The sequence below is a fragment of the Anas acuta genome, chromosome 2, assembly GCF_963932015.1.
Source record: "Anas acuta chromosome 2, bAnaAcu1.1, whole genome shotgun sequence".
NCBI lineage: Eukaryota > Metazoa > Chordata > Aves > Anseriformes > Anatidae > Anas > Anas acuta.
Window position 1 is genome coordinate 110,787,905 of NC_088980.1, and position 17,186 is coordinate 110,805,090.

The window sequence follows — 17,186 nt, forward strand, 5'->3', positions numbered from 1 at the left end:
GTTTCGTTCTGGTGACTGGCATCTTTGGTATCTTGATTGTTCTGATGAGTTACTTACTGCCTAATTTGTACGAAACAGGAATATGCTGGATTTTGTTGGAGTAATCTCAGACAAAAGATAATACTCATATTTCACTGAGCGTTTTTTTAAATATACATACTTGAAGAAGCAGGTTGATTTGTGTTAAAAATGGTGATACTTAATGCAATTAAGGAGGGTGAGTATTTCTTTGTGAGCATCAGTATCATGTACTTGAAGTCATTCATGCTGGTGGTAGAATGGCTGTTTTGTAGAAACTAATGGGATACTGGATTTGTGTGTAGCATGTAGAAGTAAAGCACTGAAAGTGGCACTTGCTTATTTCTGTCTTACTTTGTCTAACATACTACTTGTTACTGTACAGTTGGAATAATACTTTTGGAAGTGAACTGGTCTGCCTTCTGTATTGTAAGCCAATATTTTTATTGAGGAAAATCTACCAAATATTAGGAAAAACAGCTTGTGTTCATACTTGAATTGTGTATTGTTAGATGTATGGTTATAACAAAACACAAAGCTGGGGAAAGGAAAGGAGGGAAGTAAGATAACATAGCATATGGACCAAGATTCCTTGGGTTTTGTTCTTTTGGCTAAGGTGACTTAATGTTAACAACTAGCTCGCTGTGGTTACTCTATTAGTTTAGTGCTGGTGGATTAAAAGCTTTCCTTTCCAGTACTCTATTTTGCTAATTCATATAAAATTCAAAACGTTAACATCTGGCTTTAATTTAGTGGTTAATTATGTAATAATGCAGATAAAATACTGATTTGAAGGAATTATTTTGAACTGAGTACATGGTGTGGAATTCATAAAACTTTCTAGTTGCTTAAAAGCTAGTAAGATAAGAGTTTTTAAGTACTTAAGGAAATGGTACTCCTTTAGTGGATACGGGAGGCATAAGGAGGATCTCAGAACCGCTCCTGGTGCTGAATCCAGACCAGAGCAATATGTGGTTATCAACATGAGTATTCTGGTTCAACTCAGAAATGAGTATCTGAAATGCATCTCACGGTCATCACTAATCACCTGGCTTTGTCTCCCACTGCAGGGTGACTCACAGCATGTAAACTCAGCTCCTTTTAAACATAACTAAGTTGGTGTGTGCTTCAGCTGCTGTTGGATATCTAGTCCTCTGAAGGGTCTAGAGCTAGTCCAAAGACAGCTATTGTCCCCACAAATCTAGGTAGTAACAGGTGACAGGCTCTTAGTGTTTTCACTGTCTGTATAAACTCTTGTGTTGCTTGCTAATGTAGACAGTCTGTGTTGACATACTAAAAGTAAGCTGAAGAGCAGTGGATTGAGGTGGCATGAATCTGAAAGGCAGAATTTTTTTTATGAAATAAACTGTCCAGTCTATAATGGTTGTTTGGTGAAGTGGTCCAATACTAATGATGTTTTATCACCCTTTAATCATTGTTGATTTGTTTCTCTTGGAAACTCAAGTTATGTAAACATCTTTTTTTCCAGGATTCATTTGTGATGTGCTTTTGAAAGAAGAACCAAGAATCCATTACGTACTTAATGCTTTTTGGAAAACTCCTCCTGATGTATTTTGCAAACTAATTGAATCACCATAGGAGTTCAGCATGGGAGGAGCTGTGAGTGCTGGAGAAGACAATGATGACTTAATTGATAACTTGAAAGAAGCTCAGTATATTCGCACTGAGAGTGTGGAGCAAGCCTTCAGAGCAATTGATCGTGGTGATTATTATCTGGAAGGATACAGGGACAATGCTTACAAAGACTTGGCCTGGAAGCATGGAAATATACACTTGTCAGCTCCTTGCATTTATTCCGAAGTCATGGAAGCTCTGAAGCTTCAACCTGGATTGTCTTTTTTAAATCTGGGTAGTGGAACCGGATATTTGAGTACAATGGTGGGATTAATATTAGGTAACTTTGAATTTTTTAATACATTGTTTCTGCATATTTTTTGAAGATTATACAGGCCCTGTAAAATGTACATTTTCAAAATATAGTTCTATACTTGAAACTGAGTGTTTGTTGTTTTACAATATGATAGGTTATCTACAAACTGTATTCTGATACAGATGTTCACCGACACTTCATGGAGTGTCTTGCAAGGTGCAATTGTTCATGTTTGTCTATTTCTATAGCCTAAAGCTTTCCTTTGAGAGAAAGGAAACAGTTTTTTCACATAAAATGGAAAAGCATAGAGGAACAATTTGAGTGCTAAAACTTTAGTTTGCATTTTTACCATATTTATACCCTTTCTCTAGGTTGTTTTGATTTTTTTCTATTTATCCAAAAAAGTAAATTCTGAAGGCTATATCTCTTGGAGAAACTTAATTGAAAAATAAGTCTCCATGAGTATGCAAACAGCTTTCTCATGATATGTTTGTTGAATCATTTTGTTGTATTGAATCAGTTCTGAGATGTAGACTGCAGATCTGCAGACTGAATAGTGTTTAGGTTTTAAAAGCTATTTTATTTAGCACTGTTCTCTGTTCTGTCCTCAAATACACTTCCTATATGGAGAACAGGCAAAACAAGAAATTGTTTTAAAATTTTAAATTTAACCAAGCTATCTTAGAGAAAAATGCTTAAATTCCCAACACCTATATGATAATTAGAACGTAGAATGTGTGCTAGCAAATCAGGTTTTTTTACAACTTTTCTTATATAATGACTTCAGAATATACCTTTCACAGGTGTAATTTTAATGACTGAATTAAATGGAGTTTTTTTGTATTTCTTTGGTTGCAGAAAACTTGGTAACAAGTGGTACAGTTTCAGGGTATGTTGATACATGCACAATGCTGAAGTGTGAATAGTTGGTTTGTTTATCTTCAGTTTTTGTCATTCATTCTCTGATTAAAAAGTAGAAATTACAGGTAATATATATATAACGAACTTCAGTTGTTGGCATCTCTGATGGTCTTTTGTTGTATTTCAGTTCATTGGCAAACTTCTGTTCTATTGTGCAAACAAATAACGTTCATTCACAGGTAAAAGTTAAAACCAAAGATACCTACTCCATTAGAGTGGCTTTGTCACTTTTGAGAGTTTCTATTTATGAAAATATTTTAATTAGGAATATTTTAACTTAAGTTCTTTTTTCTAAAATGGGTGCTAAGAGTAGTGTGCAATAGTATTCATCCATTTCTCTGTGTAGCATAAAGGTTTGCTTTTTCATTATTGTTTCTGGACTTTGTTTAAAAGTAAGGTACTGGATCATATATATTGCACCTGTATCTGTGTACTTAACCAGTTATGAATGGTTGTTGGTTGCTTGTTGAATGCTCCTGGGTTTGACCTTATCAAACAGAATCCTTCTCCTTCAGAGTATTATATACGGCGTTGAAGAAATAAAAATGGAAAACACTTGTCTTCTACAGAGGGTGAGATTGGCTGACAGCCCCAAGGAAAATAGTTATGATACAGATGTTTCCACATTGCCAGTTCAGGTGCTGATACTTCTCTAGCAGTGCCAAGGAGCCTGTAGCAGTGACTGCTGCAGTGACAAAAGCAGGATTTCCATGGCTGTGTAGATGTTCATTTTCTTACTTTCTGCTTCCTTGGATAAAATCACTAATTATAATAATTATTTTGCTTTTGTTTTAAGCAAAGGAACAGCAGCTTTTATCAAGGAGTAGAAATATAGAAGTAAAGGAGTATGCTTCTGATCAATATAAAGCACAGATATTTTTAAAAGCCCATGTTTTTAAACCAATTCCAGTGTGTAGCGTAATTAGTAACGGAACCATGTGTTCTTTGACAGTAGTTGGACATCTTTCAATTTGACAATATAGTGAGTGTATTTTTGCCATGCTGACAGTGTCAAAATTAAATAGATGAAATTAGTGAGTTGGAACTGGTGAACATTTGCAAATATAGTGACATATATTTAAAAAAAAAAGGCACTCCGTAGAGATAAAGTGTTGCCATCATTAAAATATAAATGTAGTTCAGACTAGGTGATAGAATTGTTTCCAGTTACCTTGGAAGAGACCGGCTAACTTTGGAGAGTAACAAAGGAGTTGGTTTCACTTTTTAGATTAGTGGCCTCTTTTTGAGTTTGACTTCACTGATGAAAGAATAAAATCTATATCTTTTATTTATGTTTAGATTAGTTTTATTGTGGTGTATCCTAACGTGGTATTGTATTACATTCACAAATTTAATTTAAAACATGGAATAACCAGCACATACAGTTCTTTAGTCCTTTGGTTCAAAACTGAGTTTTGAAAGGAACACGTGTGAGTTTTGGGACAAGTGGGACTGTTTCTAGTTAAGGGGCTAATTTTAATGAAAAGAAAACTTGCATTAGATGCTGCAGTGTGTCATAGAAGTGTAACTGCTGGTTGGGAATGTCATAGGCTATTACTGTGCAAAGGAACATTAAATGAACACCTTAAAATATGTGCTATATTAATGCTTCTCTGTGTGATGGATAATAAACCACAATTGGTGTGAATGTCAACTTTGAACGTGTTTCCACAAGTTCAAAGTACATCCCTTGGATGATGTACCTACCTCTTGGCTGATGCTGAAGAGGTCTTGTGAGCAGCATGTATAGTTACCTATTGTTTGGTACTCTAATAGAAAATATTCTAAACTGCATTAAAAATTGCAATTATTAATGAGCCCAGAAGCATATATTAGTTTTTTTTACTGTAGAAAATGTTTTCTCAGTAACCCTAGGTCTGTTTATTTTTCATTGGTGTCCAAGACAAATCAAGTTTTACTCTATTTTATTGGAATAACATCTTTAAGTCAGATATTTAGGTGAGATTTAGCATGTAGTAGACGATTTAAATGTAAGTTTTTGTCTAATGCTATTGATGTTTGCTTTCTTTTCTTCCCCTTCTCTTATCCTTTCCCAGTTTTGTGTTTCCATTACTGAAGTCTCTGGTCTAATGCATACATGTTAAATACAGAATCCCCACAGCAAATGTGACTATTTGATTCAGATTCTTTCCTGCTGTAGATAAGTCATAAAACTCTTTCATGATTTCTTGTTCCAAAAAAAAAAAAGCTTTAACTTCTGGCCCACAAATTAACTTGGAAACATACTTGAATATACTTGGATTTGATTGCAGGAAAGCAGTGTTGCAATTGTTACGTTATTGTGAGGAATTAACATAATGCAAGTCAATTGTAGTATTCTAGGTGGAAGTTAATTACTATATGAGTATATCAGGAGTGAGCTTCTGATTTAGGAACTTAATAAATAGAAGAACCAATGTAGATGAATGTAATAAAAAATTTCTGAATTCTTAGGAACTGAGAAGTCTACGATCAGAAAACCTTTCAAAATTTGAATAACAAAATACAGACTAAATCATGATTTGAATTTGTTGTCTTCCAACTAAACATATTGAAAAGGAAGTTGCTTGGACTGTCCTACATATAGTCGATATTTTCTGCATCCGTCAAGATTTTATGCATCCTTATGATGAAAGTTGGTTGTACAAAATTGTTTTGCCATGGTTCCGTCCTTGTTTTTTTGATCCTTTGGCCTTTCACCTTGTTTCCTCTTATCTTTCTATCTGTACTACAGATCATTATCTCTGTGTAGAGTGTTGGATGACTCCAGTGTTTTATGTGATGTTAGTACTTTCACAAACAAAAGGTAGAACATTGTTCCATGTTTTTGTGTTGTGCTTTAAAGAAAAACAACAAAACTGCTGTTTCTATTTACAGGACCTTTTGGGATAAATCATGGAATAGAGCTTCATTCAGATGTGGTAGAATATGCCAAGGAAAAATTGGAGAGCTTCATAAAATACAGTGATAGCTTTGATAAGTAAGTATCTCATTTGTCTAGTTCACTTTTCAGCAGTTTTTGTTTTGCAATGATGCAGTCAGCTTAAAACGAATTTAATAAGGGGCTGGAGGAGAATGGCATCACACATGGTAAATGGTATTTGTTGCTGGAACAAAGAACTTCCAATTTGTCGCTCTAATTCATGAGGTAAGTTAAAGCTTAGAAAGTGTGGGAGTATTTCTGTTGTGTAATACTTAACAGAATTGATCTCGCTGCATTTTTTGGCATATACATGCAGGTAAGTGTGTGTGTATATATAAAGAATGATGTGTGCTATGTAGGTGTCTTTGCATGTATAGGACAATTTATATGTAATTTTTATAAAACTGGACATCTTTCTGTACAGAATTAACTTTTTTCTAATCTACTACTGTTGATCTAGAAATGAAAAACAGGTGAACTTATCTGATTGTATTCATCTTTATTACTTGAAGAGATGGACTTAGGAGTCTTCATCTGTGCTGATACACAACTCTTTTTTACTGATATACTTCAGGGTTACAGGGCTGTGAAACATACTGGTTCCACTTACTCAGCAATTTATTACTAGTTCTAAGCATGCCTGTAAGAGTCTGCATCTTTGGCCTCTCTGCCTCTGTGAAAGGAAAAACAGACCTCTAGTCCTCTTTACAGAGAATAAGACTTTCTTACAGACAGTACGTTCTCCAGCAGTAATTATAAAGTAGCTGCTGAAAATCCAGATTTTTTTTTTAATTGTCAGTAAAGCATAAGAGTTGCATGTCCTTACTCATTTTCTTTTGCTCACAGGGGAGCAGAGCAAAGTCTTATCTTGCCTTTGTGATGTACTTCAAGAACTGATGTACTCTTGGTTTTCTTATCTGAAGTTCAGCCCACTTTTTTCCTTAAACCAGACTTCTGGAGCTGTGGTCATAACCACAGGCCTTCTTCCTTCTGCTCCTGCATAAAAGGAGGAGTGTGGAATAGGAAGTTTAGTTCAAAGAGTTGTCCTAGTGTTACCTGTATTCAATTCTGTACTTTAAGCACTTGTTAGAGAACTTTATTTTTTTCTACAGAAGAACACAGGGAATATATTACTACACTTACATAACATGAAATACAAGTATGTGTCGTCATCACTGTCCTGATTTTAATACGGGCATTTTAATTTTATTAATTTTAATAACCTTAGTTGATGTATACCTTAGTATACAAGTGAGAACTGTGGTTACTCATGATCATTACTAGTACTGCATTAATGGCTCTGTAAGTAAGATGTAACTGCCAGCTAATGAATTCCTGTGCGTACCTCTATTCCTGTATGTGTACTCCAACATACAAAAAAAGATGGTTTTGACTGAAATGCCTTTCCAGTTTAGTAATACCTTTATGTCCATAAATGAGGAGATTTTGAGTGGAGGGGTACCAAGGGAATATGTGATTATTTTTTTTTTTTTTTAAACAAAATGGATCTGATTAGGTTATGTGTATGAATACATACCAGAACAGTGGGGGTTGCACTTTGAAGCTTATAAAAAAATAGGAAAAAATTTCAAAGTTGTTACATTTGGAATAACTGAATGTTACAGTGCGTATATTGTTTGAAGGAAAAAGGACCATTTTTTATTAAAAAGATGTAAATGTTCTCAAAGCAGAATAAATGCATTTTTGGCTAATTCAGTGATGGATTGGCTATGGGAACAATGTTCTGAATGTTGTGTTATTTATACTGATAGCTAAACTGGTCTTCAGTTACAGTGTGATTCCAGCAAGGGAATGGAAGCGGGATGGTGAATATCCTCTAAACTTAGAGTAATTTATACATATATCACGTGGCATATACTTTCCAATAATGTACCTTTTCTTCACAACAGAAAAATTCTCAGCAATGGCTATAGAAGCACCGTCCTCACCACCTTAAAAATATCTATGAAAGTGCTTTTTGATATAAATCTACTTAGTAATAACTGAACTGTAGTTGACATAATACTGATCTGTTTGGATTTTGTGTTTTGTGGGAGGCTTCATGTCTGCATAGCTGATCCTGGTTAACTGTCTTTTAATATAGTTGAGGAAGATGGGGTTGTGTTTTTTCTGTGATTGACTGGGTCCTTTCTATATATTATTAAAAACATTTAATTTTGTGCATTGTGTCTAAATCTACCTGTCAAAATAATGTGCTCTGGGTCAGTAAATCAGTAACTTTTCCATAACTTTTCCCTGAATCTTGGTTTGCGAAAGAAAGATATGTGAAAAAATCCATGAACTGACTTCTGAACTAATGATTTTGTTGACCTAGTGTTTGGGTGAAAGACTACCAAACAGAAAGGATACCTAAGGTGTTCAGTGCCTGTCTACTGTTGCACACAGGTGTATACCTAGCGGGTGTCCTTACTGTTCGAAAATGGATTTTATCTGGCAGACTGGTATGAATGAAGCTAATTGTCTCAGTGGATGCGTGCGTGTTTTGGGTAAAAATACCTTACACTTGTCAGTAGCCTTTAAAGAGGTATATAGGGGATAAAGCACAGAAGACCACATCATGGTTTCCTGACCATAGTTTTGAAGATGGGGGTTGCTATAAAACTGTGGTGTCCTTTCCCTGTGTTCTTTCTTTGTGGATAACATTCTTCAGTCTGGTCTGAATTTTTGAAGCAGTCTCCTTTTGAAGCAGAAATAAAATGGGTTTTTACCTTATACGTAGATCCTTGAAAACCTTCAACTAGGATCCTAAATAAATACTTTATTTATTGTGTTCTTCCACTTGAAGTGATACGCCTTTAATTTTGCATCTGACATAGGGCACGGAGATGGGTCATTATGATGTGTACTCCTCCCCCCTCCAATAAAAGGGAGTATTGCTTTGATGCTACTTCTTATGAAGGCATAATCCAGTGCTGTGTAGTATAATAGAATGCTTTTTAATGATTACTACTAAAAATGTTGTTGAAATGTAATATTTTTCTATGATTGGGCAGGTGCTTGACTGAAATCTGATAGCAAAGTAAAAATGTACAAAAGGGTTTGAGATACTCTCTTCAAAGGACAGGTTGTCCTTCTATCTGTTATCTCTTGAACTGTTCATCAGAAGGGAAGCTTTTCAGATACCTGGTTCAGAATGACAGATAATTCCAATAATCACTTGTATCTGTATCCATATCCTACCAATCTATCAGAATATTTTCCCTTTAAATGGAGGTGGAGTTGTTCATTCTGAGAGGTAAAATCATGCCTTGGTTTTATTTGGTAACACCTTTGCCAGGAGAAGCAAAGGAGATGTGCTGTCTTCAGCATCTTAAGTGTTGTCATGGTTGAAGTGTAAAAGATTTTAGGTGTAAAGAAAGTTCTGAGTCTGATATACGTGTAAGGCTCTCTTTCATGCTTAAAACCTTGAAGGAATGCATGCTAATTAAGGGGAAAAAACATTCCTTAAGAAGGCTCTATCTAAAACACATTTGTGAAAGTACCAGGCCCCGCTTCACCTGTTTATTGAAGGGGAATGTGTTGTCTTTTCTGCTCCCAGTCAACTTCTAGACCTAGAATATCCAGCTTGGAGAGAGAGCCACAGGGCAAGGCTAGGTTGCCCATCTTCTAGCACCCTATCAAAAACCAAACCTGGGTAAGCTGGTGAAGTCCCTGCTGTGAAAGAAAATCACGAACCCTTCTCGGGATCAAAAGAAACCACTTCAATGGTAAGTGACAAGAACCCTAGTACTACTTCTGGGATAACTGTTATGGGTGAAACTTCTTTCTGAAGTCCTGTAATAAATTGTGTTGGGCATTGAAAAATAGCTTATTCTTCCAACCAAGTATTCATCTTCCTTGAAATTCAAGGCTAGTGATACAATGTTTGAAAGCTCACTTTCATAAATGCTAAGTTAAAACAAAGTTCCTTATATAAACATGATGAAAAAGCACTTTCCTTCCTGTGCAGCTGGATAATGATAGCAGTAAAAATCTAAGCAGGAAAAGCATCCCATCTCAAAATCACTTGTGGCTTTTTTCATTTTAAATTTTACTGGTAACTTACTCTTAATTTCAAGTAGTAAACACGATGTGTTTTTAAAGTGGTGAATAAATTCTTCTTGAGGTTGAGTAATCACAAGAACATAGGACTGTAAGAAATCTAGTGGGATTCTTTTGAGGCCAGAAGTTACATTAAACAAACAAACAAAAAAAGACTTTTGGAATATCCCTTTTTTAGTTGGAGACATTAAAAAGGAAGCAATACACCTCTACCTTATAAGCCAGAATGCTCCAAAAATGGCAATGGGTCTAGTACTATCTAGGAAGAAACTAAAAGTGTATTTTTAAAGTATTTGATAACTGGAGAAATCCATATTCTTGCTTTTTCAAAGCCACATATAAAATATCTTCTAGAAATAAAAATAAGTCCCATGGTGGGCAATGTCATTCTTTGGAAGTCTTTAGTTACTGCAAGTTTTGATAGTATTTATAGTACTTGTTACATTAAAGTAGCTGATGAAAATGTTCAGTGCATTGCTAACAAATCACTGGCTTTAGAAAAGCCTGCAGTATGCAGTAGTGTAGTCTGCAGAAAGAGACTGTTCTTCAGACATCTGTCCTTGTATTTAATAGGGCCTTGACAAACTGAAGTGAAAAACTTACTTGACTTCCGTACTTCTTAGGAGTCCAGATTTCTTCAAATTCACTGCGGAATTAAAGAAGTAAACGGAAGGAATATCTTTTCACTTTTTACCATCATGCTTTGTCTATCATGACTTGGAGTTGTGAAGTTTAAGTTCTGTAAACTAGTGTTGAAGGGGAGAGTGAAGTTAGCCCTTAGTTTTGTCTTCAGAAATGAAAGGGTTTTGAGGAAACTGAGTATCAGAAATCATAAGCAAGGTAGCTGAAGTCACATGATTGAAGAACCATGACAATCTTGTTGAAAAACTGAGAAACAGAAATGAAGCTGGAGTATATCTCGTGCTTACTGTCCTACAGTAATGCCTGGAAGCTGGAAAAAAAAGTACAGGGAAAAGACTACTGGATAGAAATTATGCCAGTATCACTTCTGGCTATTTCCCTAATGCTAACTACCATTATTGTAACTGGATGTAAAGAATTTCAGTTGCTATTGTAGATCTTAACTTGTATTTCTTCGCAAAGATCTAATACTTCTGTTTATTCTAATGTTCACAGTGTACATGTAGAAAATAGTAACGTGTAATTTTGCAGTAGAAATAGTATCAAGTCATGAAAATGCATTTATATATGACCCAGTTTTGTTTAAAGAGCTTGAATGAATACGTACACAAAGCAGAATGAACAATGGAAAAAAATACCGAAAAAGGATGGAAAGAACTTGCTGTCTTGCTACTCTATTGTTTCAGTTAATCAGAAAAGAACTAACACTTTTTAAAAATTGTTCTCTGATATTACCTGTTGCTTTTCTTAAGTTTCTTAATCTTTAGTGTAGTTTTCTTAATTAGTGATTAATCTTAAATTGAAATCACTGTCAGGATAGAACATGGGAAATATTATTGAGAAATGGGAAAACTGCTTCCTGTATAAAATAAACACCTTTAAATCTGTTTGATACAATTTCGATATTAGTTTTGCAGTACAGTAAGTTGAAAAATGTTAATAAGGCATGAAAATAGGAAAATTTCATTAGTTGCACATTGCTATGTTATGCTAAGACCAACTGAGACTATTGACCTTCACCTGTGGTTTTCAAAGAAAGTTTTACGTCAGTTTAAAAACTGAAATTGATTAAATGGTCTGAGGGCTTTTTGAAGGTTTTCTTCAGGTTTTAGGAGTACTTGGAGTAAGATTTAGATTAAGATTTTATGAAATTCTTTTATATAGAAGCAGCTCTTAGTATTATCTTTATAGTACAAATGGATGAAGGAGCCAGAAGTTTGTAGATTAAATTATTTGTAGTTTAAGTCCTTCCATATAACTTCTGGAAATAATCATTTTCCAGCTTCTGTAGCTGTGTTTTTAAAAAAGATAAGCCTGTTTTTTGTTTTAGTGAAAATCATTCAGAAGATGCTTACTAATCTTAATCTAATTTGTCATCCTCATCCCCCATTCTGAGGGATCCTTCTGCTAAAAATGTGGTCAACAGTATAGTTAGTATAGTGTAGGACAAAAGTATGTTACTTCCTTGTCACAGTAGCAGAAATAGTCTATAGCATACATTTTCAGAGTCTCCACACTTTGCAGATTCATTTTAATGTCTACTTACTAAAACATTAAGGGAATTTAATGTAAATCTCATCCTGTGGGTTCTTAAACTGGATTCACTGCTGTTTGCATATATGCATTAAAACATTTTAAAACTTTACTTGACCCCCAGGAATGGCTGTATCCAAAACTTGGGATGCTCTGGAGTTCTTATTCCACTGTAGCATCAGCACAGTTGAAATGGCAAGTGTTAAGTTGCCAGCCTCTGTGCTGTAAATTCCAATAATCTTATGTGTACCTGCCTTACTGCTCTTCCTTTGTGTAAAAAAAAAAAAAAAGTCATTTGTTTTATTTTTTGCCTTTTTGGAGCTGCTGAGTGTTACTGTTTAGTCTTTTTTTTTTTTGTGAAACTACAGTCCTCTAGACTCTGAGGTGAATCAGTTGCAGCATTTGATACTGAAATCTCAGACCCTTTTTGAGGGGTTTGAGTTGTCTGATCAAAGAAAGTGGATGTGGATGGTGAACAAATACACAGAAATTCTAAATTCATGCTGATAAGATTTTTTCTGTAAGGACTGTGAGCAGCAAACTGAGATATGAGTGTGGTTAGTAAAATGAGCAGAAGTATACTATTAGGTGGTGTCCTGCTAATGAATTATAGCTATGGAGAGGTGTAAAATGTAGCTGGAGTGATAGTGGTTTTAAAAACTGATTTTTTTTATTAGCTAAAGACAGCGTTTAAGTAGTTCCTCAGTACTCTTTTTTAAGCATCTTATGATACATTTTATCCTTCAAACACAAATCTGTTGATGCTAAAGTTTGTTTTTCCTTCAAATTACATAATTTTATGCATAGGTTCATTGAACTTGTACTTGATTCTGTAGAAATGAACATCTCCTACTTTAAAAAAATTCTTGCCTCTGGTTTGATCCTCAAGAGACATGAATTAATAATGTCCTGCACTCATACAGGCAGAAGAGCTTAGCCAAAAAAAACATGCTATACATCTTCATAGTTAGAAGTACTTAAATGATGGGTTGTGTGAATAGGTGTTAGCTGAGGACCAGCAAATGAATTTGTGTGTGTGGGGAACTATTAGAGGGTAGGCTATTGTACTGTCATATTTTACTAATATTTTATCACACAAATACTAGATTGGTGGATATGGATACAAAAGCAATAAATCTTAATCTTAGTTCTTTACTCAAAATATTTTTAAATGGATGTTCATTTTATTACAATGGTAGTGTTTTTCTTTTGTTGGTACCTATGGAGAATTTAACTTGAACGCATGCAGTGACAATCTACTCCTTAATTATTCTCTTAAGCTGTTGTAGTGAATACAAAAATGCCCTTTAAATTCCACAGGTAATTTTTGATGCTTACCTGAAAGCGAAGTGCTGTGGCTGTTTATTTATAATCCTTTTATACTGGGAGGATGGGGGACAGAATACAGAAATACAAAGGAAAGGACAAGATTAGGTCAGCACACTTCAGCTTGAAAGTACTTGAATGTCTTGGGCCATTACTAAACAAGATCTGTGTGAAATTAAATCTATCCTTGTGGCAAGTGTTCATTCAGACATAGAAACCTGGTTGCTATGCTATCAATAGTGGGAACTCTTAATTTCTCTTTGGTTGGCTGCTTGCTTTTAATCAAAATACCAGATTGAACTGAAGAACCTAGTGTGATCCAAATTTCTGGGTTGTTCCAGTACACTTCTTGGCATCTAATCTATGAAATAACATTTTTTTCATGTTACCTATGTAGTTGTCTCTAAGGTTACCCTGGCAATTTGATAGAGATCAACAAAAGGTGAATAACACTTGACATTTCTTAACTGTTTTTCATAATTCCATTTCAAGTGTGTAACTAGATGAAATACTATTTCATCTTAATAGGTAGCTTGTGTGACTGTCACTATTACATGTTAGAGCAATAAACCATTCCTTTTCAGCAAAATTTATAATCTACTAGAAATAGCTCAGTGTAACAGATTGAATATCTGATCTGTTTTGACAACCCAAAGGCAATGGGAATGAAATTTGCTTGTTGAATGTAGTGTCAAATAAGACTGAAATAAATTTGTGTTTGGGGTTAACTTCCATTGTAAAACAATGTGGTTGATACTATTTTCATACAGTAAGACTAACAAGCTTGTGTTAGTGTTGGGCAGGTACTCTTAAAATTGCTTACTCCTGTTTATTTGCAGGATCTTCCTGTTTTAGAGCACTCCCTTAACAGATTGAGGGGAGGCTTCAGTGAGGTTGAACTTTAACCTTGCTCATATTGCAAATGGTTTGGGCAAGTTAATGACAAATTCTCATGAAGAAAATTTTGTCTGTACTAGAAGATATTCACAAAGGTGCTGGATTACATGAATACCACAAGTTGGTATATTTGTTTATGAATTCTTTCTGATTCAAAGTTGCATGCATCTTTTCATGATAATGGAATCAGTTGAAGATTAAGGGAGTGGAGAAGGAGTCTAATTTCTTCAGTTAGGTTTATTTTGTATTGTAGTGAGGAAGAGTAAGGTTGACTGTTGCACAACTAGATTTAAGTCTGTAATTCTCCCAAGTATCAGCCATATATGCCTTTCTATTCTTGGTGTGTTGTCACTGTTCATACCATAACATGCAAAACTGTTAATTCTACAGGCGGTATAAATGGATGGTGTTGCCTTCTGAGCTCAAGTGTTGCCACGATGAGATACCACTCCAGTTTTTCTGCCCCACTTCTACCAGCTGTTAGCTTCTTGATACCCAGAAAAAAAGATGACAGTTCTAGAACCCTATATGATCTGAATGGGCAACCAGCATGCCACTGTAGTCTAGATGGGTGTTACCATTGCACTGCCAAGTGAGCTGAGTAGACCCCCTTGTTTTTCATCTGATACGGACTAAGAAGATGTCTTTGGAAATTGCGTGTATCATACTGCTCTCAGAAGTCTTTCAGGATGCTCCTGCTTTTGACAAACTGGGTTGAACTAGCTGAAGCTACTGGGGTGAAGGAGGTATTTTTGAAGTAAATGAACTAACCACTACCTGTCTGTTTTGGTGATAAGCCATGTCTCCACAAATTTGTACTGATAACATGGTCAACCCACAATGTAATGCCTCTATAGGCAGAGTTGGTCTCCACTGCTTAGCCTGTCTGATTCTTACAGGTGTAATAGGAAGCCACATCTGTGTCACTGGCACTTAGCGTCCTTCTGGCTTCAAGCTGTGAAGCTATATGAAAAATTATTTTTAGCATTTACTGTATTTATAAACCCTTTTTCATCCACGCTTTGTAAATAGATTTTGTCTGGGAAATGTTTTGTGGGTCTTTGTTTCATGGTTTTGCGTCTTTGGAGAATTTGGTGTTTGTTTTCAGAGGGTGTGACCGGTGGCTTCTAGTAGAGGAAGCAGTTCAGAAATACCGGGTAATCCTCTCAGCTTTTGGAGGAGCATTTTACTAAAAAGTTATGAAAGTTACCAGGTTAGGCAGGCAGGCTCTCTTATGTTGTCTAAGGACACAGAAGCAGTGAATGTCATAAGATCTAAAATTGCATTTTAGGGAAGTGCTTTATTACCACCTGTTTTTATTGTACTTTCTTAAAACTGCAAAGGGTACCTTGCTCAAACCTAAGTTAAATCAGTGTGTTGATGCTTGACTTCATGTGTAGGCAACCTGAAATTAAAACTATGTAGAACTGTCAGATCTTCACTGAATGTTGAAAAATGCACAATATTTCACATACTTGTGAAATGAGATGAGTTCTTCAGTGAAGTAATGAGTGCTTTGGGTTTAATTTTCTTCCTAACATTTAACCTTGCCTTACATATTTCCAGATATTTTTTTCTTCCTCTGAAATTATTTCATCCACAGTTCAGGCTAGCTGTGCCTGGTTGTGTGCAGTTCTTCCTCACTCCCCCTTCCTTTTTTTCTTCTCAGTGTTTGTAGTTTTCATTTCTTCCACTGGACATGAGTGAGGAAACAACATGGACTGTTGGCCACGTACATCACATAAGGGAGTTTCATTTACTTGATTGGTGAAGGATTCTGGGGTTTGTCCTTGACTAGTCAAAGAAGGAAGACCTGAATTATTTCCAAGGTCAAGCACCTCATCTTGGAAATAAAATAGACTAAGCAAAAAATTTAGTTTAATAGAATTTTAATTTGTGAATGGCAATACTGTAGATCAGAGTCAGCCAAGCCTTATAGGCCATATCCCTAAGCAGTGACAACTCAGTTACAGTGAAGCCTGGCAGGAAATACTGATTTGAATGTTGTTAGTTGTACTGGGACTTCCTACTGCAAGCCAAGTCAAAATTTCCTTTTGAATGTCAACTATAAAGTTCATAAAATGGCTGTATGCATTCAATGAAGTATTTAGAACTCTTCAAGTTTATTTTTTCTGGGTGAAATTTGAGGGGTCTTGGATTTTGATACTGTCAGATGACCTATGAACTACTTAATGCCACAACGAAGTGTTAGACTTCACTTAGTGGTTTTTCCAAGGAAACCGTAATTCTTTTCTATGAGCAACTGTAACTTCTCATCTTAAAGTGTGTGTGTGGTGGGGCAAACAGTTACTGGCTGAATGTTGTTGGTGTGTGTGTGTAGAGAGGTGTTGTGTTTCTTTAAACAAAGATGTAAATTACATTATCATGGCATTAACAATGTAAGCAGTAAGGTGTTGTGGAGACCTGAAAAATGTCAGGAAAACATCATTGAAATAGGAAACATACACAACTTTTGGAAATAAAGTTCTATCCCATGCGTCTTTTCTTTGCTATTTTATGCAGTGTCCAAGAGAACTTAGTCCCTGCAACTACTTTTGGCAACTTCTTTTATATGCTCAAGTCCACATAAAGGCAGTTATGTAACTTTCATTTGCTGATGAAAATTAGAACAGATGCTTCTCAGAACTAATAATTTTATTCCCCTTTTTTGTGTGTAGTCCCAATTTTTTCCATTGAATTCTATTTTGGAGAAAAACAGATTGGGCTCAAGGTGGAAGTTTGTGTGACACAAAAATGACTACAGAGCATACTTCTTTAAAAGCTGGGATGGGAGAATGTATTAGGAATTGGACTGCTTCCACATTTATTCAACGGGCTGGGTATTGCACAAGTGTTGACAAGTCTTCTATTTTAAAGAGACTTTCCTGTATGGCTTGTAAGGTTTCTTTAAACAAATTTATTTGTTTATAGTTAGGAAGTCTGGTGTTTCTTTCAGGCTTTCTTGTTATGTAA

At 35.3% G+C, this 17,186-nt stretch overlaps 1 protein-coding gene across 4 annotated transcripts in view; it reads left to right on the forward strand.

Annotated features, from left to right (window-relative positions):
* Positions 1–17,186, forward strand: part of PCMTD1 (protein-L-isoaspartate (D-aspartate) O-methyltransferase domain containing 1) — a 40,394-nt gene that overhangs the window by 17,046 nt on the left and 6,162 nt on the right. For 3 of the 4 annotated variants that reach the window (XM_068671701.1, XM_068671702.1, XM_068671703.1), the window contains 2 exons: positions 1,508–1,933; positions 5,708–5,810. In XM_068671701.1, the coding sequence (XP_068527802.1) occupies positions 1,627–1,933; positions 5,708–5,810 (410 nt within the window). In that variant the 5' untranslated portion in view covers positions 1,508–1,626. Of the gene's footprint in view, positions 1–1,507; positions 1,934–5,707; positions 5,811–9,340; positions 9,482–17,186 lie in introns of those variants that run through there. The other variant, XM_068671704.1, reaches the window with a different exon arrangement.